Source organism: Sinocyclocheilus grahami, unplaced genomic scaffold (assembly GCF_001515645.1).
Source record: "Sinocyclocheilus grahami isolate Dianchi unplaced genomic scaffold, SAMN03320097.WGS_v1.1 scaffold551.1, whole genome shotgun sequence".
Taxonomy (NCBI): Eukaryota; Metazoa; Chordata; class Actinopteri; order Cypriniformes; family Cyprinidae; genus Sinocyclocheilus; species Sinocyclocheilus grahami.
Genome location: NW_015505730.1, coordinates 14,112 through 19,970, shown reverse-complemented (window position 1 = coordinate 19,970; position 5,859 = coordinate 14,112). Strand labels below are relative to the sequence as shown.

The window sequence follows — 5,859 nt, the reverse complement described above, 5'->3', positions numbered from 1 at the left end:
ATTAAGATGTCTTTAACTTCAGGATTTTTGGTTTTAATCAGCTGTTTGGACTCTCATTCTGAAGGCACCCATTCACTGCACAATGAAGAAACAAAGCTTTGTCTATTTTCATTATTTATTTATTTATATTTTTGAAAGGTGGTTTCTACATAGGTAAGTGTTTGAACTGTTCCACCATTATTGCTCAGGACAAGAAGATAGGCTAAAGTTCATTTGACACACTGAACCTGTTATTGGGGCATGTTGTCACAATATCTGGGGTAAGTTGCCACAATGGGAATCTGCAGCTAGCTAAAATTGCTTTTGACAACTAAACCCTGTCTCTCCTACTGGGCCGCACATTAGCTGTTTATTGTTTCTATAAATATCATCATGGTAAAATACATTCAATATTCCAGCACAGCACCATGGCACTCAGTGGCAGAAATGTGTAAGTGCAGGCCAGGACAAATCCACCCAGTGCGCCCTCATATAACCGTGTTCGCTTTGAGATTTGAGCAGACAGAGCTGCTGTTTCCGAGCACTCATAGAAGAAAGTCAACGCTATACATCAGTGATACCTTCATTTCAAACCAAAGACATACAGAATGGACCTCTCTCGAAATACATTTAGGGTAAGTGTTTTTTTAAACTCTAATTGTCACAATAGTTTGAATATTTGAAATGAACTATTTGAATGCATATTATATAGCCAACTGGTATTGGTATTTAAAATTACAATTAAACACGGTTAATGTATTGTTTATTATAGGTTATGCTCTGTGAAAAAAGAATAAACGCTGATTAAAGGGACTTGCAAAAAAGGAAATCAAAAGAAAAAGCTGTTTTTTTAATTAAGTATACTGTTTACAAATATGCAATTTTTAATTGGGGGGTTCAAATATTTCATTAACCACGAAAGTTAGTCAAGGCGCAAAATAGACGCAAGCGAACAGTAATCGCGTTCGAAGAGGTAACCATAGCAACAGATCATTGAAAAAAACTTGAACACTGGTGTTATTATAACTTTTCATATTGCAAATATATCACGTACAAACTAGTGATAAATAGATTACGCAAGACGAACCTCAAAAAATGCGTTTTGAAAATTAGTGAAACGAAAGAACCGTCTTGAAATTCTTTCATTTTTATTTTGCAGTGAACTGGACCTAATTTTTTTAATCATCAACATATGGTGCTAAATGCACATCCTAACGGCATCTTTCCACACGTGTGTAACTATATATAGCGCTTGAGTGCCGCCACAACAGCGCGCTCAGACGCGCATTTTACGCACAATGGAGAGCCTGCTGAAAGAAACTATTGTCTGGCCCTTCAACGACTCCTGGGCAAATTCAAGCAAGGGAAACGACAGCGGAGGATTGAACCAAACCGTAAACCCTCTGAAGCGCAACGAAGAAGTGGCGAAAGTCGAAGTAACCGTCCTGGTGTTGATTTTGCTGCTGGCGCTCTCCGGCAACCTGTGCGTCCTTGTGGCTATCCAGACGAGTAAACACGTTCAGTCGCGGATGTACTATTTTATGAAACACTTGAGCATAGCTGACCTGGTGGTGGCGGTTTTTCAAGTTCTCCCTCAACTTATCTGGGACATCACCTTTCGCTTTTATGGACCAGACTTTTTGTGCCGCCTGGTGAAGTACCTACAGGTGGTTGGCATGTTTGCATCCACTTACATGCTCGTGCTGATGTCTATCGACAGATGTTTGGCTATATGGCAGCCTCTGCGTTCCCTGCGCCGTCGAAAGGACCGTTTTTTCGTGCTGGCCTCTTGGATTATAAGCCTGCTCTTCAGTTTGCCACAGGTGTACATCTTCTCCCTCAGAGAGGTGGGCGACGGGGTCTTCGACTGCTGGGGGGATTTTGTTCAGCCCTGGGGCGCAAAGGCTTACGTTACGTGGATTAGTCTCACAATCTACATCATTCCTGTAGCCATTTTAAGCGTTTGTTATGGACTTATAAGTTATAAAATATGGCAAAACTTTAAGCTGAAGACGCGGCGCGACCAGTGTCTGTCCTTGACCCCGCGGCCAGCCAAGGGCACCGCGCTCTCCCGCGTCAGCAGCGTCAAGTTGATCTCCAAAGCTAAGATCAGGACGGTGAAAATGACGTTTGTGATCGTCCTGGCTTATATCATATGCTGGACGCCGTTTTTCTTCGTACAGATGTGGTCCGCCTGGGATCCAATGGCTCCAAGAGAAGGTAATACAGGATTTTAAAGATTTGTAGATGAGTGTGCCATAACATGTGTAGCCTATAATAAACATTTTTAATTCCTTTAAGTTTTCAAGCAACATTTTTCACAAAAGAAATGTATTGTTACTTGATATTATTGGTTGATATTTGGCTATTAAATATTAATTGATATTAAAGTATAATAAAGAATCCTTAAATGGTTCTAAAAAGAACCATCTAACTTGGATTCAAAGAACCATTTTGGGTTCTTTTTAATGAACCCATTAAAATGGTTCTATATAGAACCATATTATAGGGTTCCATATATGAAGCGGGTGATAGAACCATTTCTTTAAGAGTCTTGTGTAATTTACCTTAATCCAGCCATAGATAAAATTGTACCTAAATCATTTTATGCTCTCCATTCTTTTGGTGTTCCTCTATAGTTATCTCTTTTTAAATTTATATACATTGTGCTCTAAAACCCACTGATTGTTGCATAAACCCCAAAACATTTCTCAGAGTAAAATACAGACGGGCAAATAAAACGAGAGTCTGAATAGCAGTTCAGACACCCTCAGGTAGTTTTGGTAAAGTAAATGTAGCATGACATCAAACGGTTCCTCTTTATCCTGTCTTGATCCTAAGGAGTGTCATTTCCGTGTAATTTCATAACATAATTTGTGAGGGGGTCCTGTGCTGTTATCCAACCCACAAGGCCCAAATGAAGACAACTGCAAGGAATCCATCTACTACACATTTCCTTTCCCACCCCTGCTCATTATTACTCCTCCACAATAAAAGGGGTGCAATTAAGGTTACTTCATCAAGATAAATGCTACATGTGTATACAGTGGGCTGCAAAAGACAGAAACCACACTGAGAATTTGGATTCAACATTTATTTTGAACTTAAAACCTAGAAAAAAAAGTTATTTGGAAAAAATAAAATAAAACAAAAAAACTATTTATAATTGAATGGATGATAGAAACGCACAATAGATTTTTAGACACAATTTCCACTAGTGGTCTTACACTTTTTGATGTCACTGTAATTTACAAGTAAATAGTACAGATATTTCAAACCCTGTTTAATCAAACAAATGAGAGACTATCCATGGTCTGGACTTTAACCTTATGAAAAATATTATATAATGACCATCATAGCTGAAACACAATGATCTAATATATTAGAGCAATAAGTTTGAAATAATCAAATTCAATATAATTGGAGTTTCAGCAATAAGGCATTGAAAAGACAATAGAGATCAAATTAGATATTAAAATCTCACGTCAAGCAGTTAATTCAAAAATGAACATTTTATAATTTCTTATGTCTTTTAAAATTTGTATTTTTTTTCTGTGGAAAACAAAAGTATTTTTATTAAGAATCTGCATGCAACTCTTTTCCCTAATGACAGGTCATAGTGACCATGGTTTCAAGCTGCAAAATGGAGCAATTTTCATTTTTGTGAACAATTCTTTTAATATACCAAGATGCACACTATCAGTCCATCATGTATTCATACTTATTTTAGAGACAGAGACTGTTCTTAGAGACAGCTCTAGCTCTTGTCATTAAGGATTTTTTGTTTTTGGAAAATGACCCTTGACCCGACAGGAAGTGGCATCCTGCTGTCTCTGTTTCAATGAGGATTTTCAGAATATTGACCGAGGAATGAATACACAGATTTAAATGACCATAGTTTCGTAGGACATTTCAATTTACTGGCCAGTAGCACTATGAAAACTTATGAAGAATTATTGTAGGATCATGTTTTTTAAATCCCTCTTGAGATTTATCAAGAAACTGTATTAAAATGTTTACTCTTTACATCTTTTTTTGTATAATTTTTAACAATGTAGTGACATAATAGTAATAGACCTGCCTAAGGAAGTAATATCTATCTATCTATCTATCTATCTATCTATCTATCTATCTATCTATCTATCTATCTGTCTATCTATCTATCTATCTATCTATCTATCTATCTATCTATCTATCTATCTATCTATCTATCTATCTATCTATCTATCTTCAGTGTTCGAACTATACCGTGGACTTTGGGGGAGCCCACTTGTTTTTTTTTTAATATAACAAGGGGGTGGGGTGTTCGTGCACTTGCGCGTGCTTCAAAAGAGGACTTACAATGACAGTTCCCACCTTTGCACCATAAGCTCCTGAAGCTTCATTAAAGGGGTGAGCTTTCTGTAAGACAGCCTTTCCTTAGCCACCATATACACTCTTAAAAATAACTTCACGATGCCATAGAAGATCCTTTTTGTCTAAATAGTTATATAAAGAACCTTTAACATCTGAAGAACCTTTCTGTTTCACAAAAGGTTCTTTGTGGTGAAAGAAGGTTCTTCAGATTATAAAAAGGTAAGAAAGAGATGGTTCTTTAAAGAACATTTGACTGAATGGTTCTTTGTGGAACCAAAAATGGTTCTTCTATGGCATCGCTTGAAGAACCTTTTGAAGCACCTTTATTTTTAAGAGTGTAGGTGGACCTGAATGATGTTGCGGTCTCCTCCATTAATTTGTAATTCACCTCAATTACTTTATTTGGCACAATTGCCTTTTGGTTAGTCAATGCCACTTTAATGGCCCTCTTGTATGGGATGATATTAGACTCAAAATGATTAATAGATGCACACACAATTATCCATGTACTGCATACATTTTATACATGTATCTTACTCACCACAAACAAATACCTTTCAATTTGAGACTGAGGAATTCAGGATTAAATGATTGTGCAGCGATTTTTACAAATGCAGACATGTTTGCGAATAAAAATGTTCTGTTCTGCATTAATATATCATAAATTGCTCATACAAAAAGGAATCTGGGCATATGTGGATCAGGTGACATGCGTGCATTAATTGATGTCTAGTTCGAGTCGATCTTGTTCGGTTCATTTGGATTTTGAGACTTCATTTTCGCAGTTTACAGCATTTCACGTCCCCCACACACACAACTACCAATGAACAAGGCCCAGTGCAATTCATTAACGTGTACACGATTTGAAAAATTCTCAAATGTGCATCACTACACTGAAACAAATGCTTTTCAACCGGTGTCTGCAGAGTTAAGAATTACATTAATGTGATCATGATACTTTAATACAAACTATAACATTTCTATTCACAAATATGTCTCTATTTGAACAAAATGCTGCACATTAATGTAATTCTTAACTCTGCATATAACTATTTTCTATTTTAATATATTTAAAAATGTAATTTAAAAAATGCATCTGTGATCAAAGCTGAATTTTCATCAGCACCAGTCTTCAGTGTCACATGATCCTTCAGAACTCATTCTAATATAATTTGCTGCTCAAGAAACATTTATTATTATTGCTGCTTCATATTTGTGTGGAAACCGTGATGCATTTTTCAGAATTAATTTTATATATAGTAACAATGTTATGTAGGCTAATGTAATAATGTGGCAATGGTTTCTTAAGATCTACTTATGCTTCTGATGCTTTTGGGAAACGCAGCCCTATTTGAACAAGCACTGTGAGTCATGCGTCAGCAGCGAACGCTCTGTGATTCATTGGTTCTGTCTTTCAGCATTTGCGTGTGTTCCGATGAGCTGGAGAAATGGTTTTATCCAACACAATTATTCGCTAATATACTTAAAAGCTTTTTTATGCACCGAATTTCTTGATAAATAAAT

The 5,859-nt window shown here is 36.5% G+C and overlaps 1 protein-coding gene across 1 annotated transcript in view; it reads left to right on the top strand.

The window, feature by feature from the left end:
* The first annotated feature begins 521 nt into the window (after positions 1 to 521).
* Positions 522 to 5,859, top strand: part of oxtrb (oxytocin receptor b) — a 9,300-nt gene continuing 3,962 nt past the window's right edge. Inside the window, exons 1-2 of the mRNA XM_016238921.1 lie at positions 522 to 614; positions 1,139 to 2,199. Coding sequence (XP_016094407.1) covers positions 1,278 to 2,199 — 922 coding nt within the window. The 5' untranslated portion in view covers positions 522 to 614; positions 1,139 to 1,277. The remainder of the gene's footprint in view (positions 615 to 1,138; positions 2,200 to 5,859) is intronic.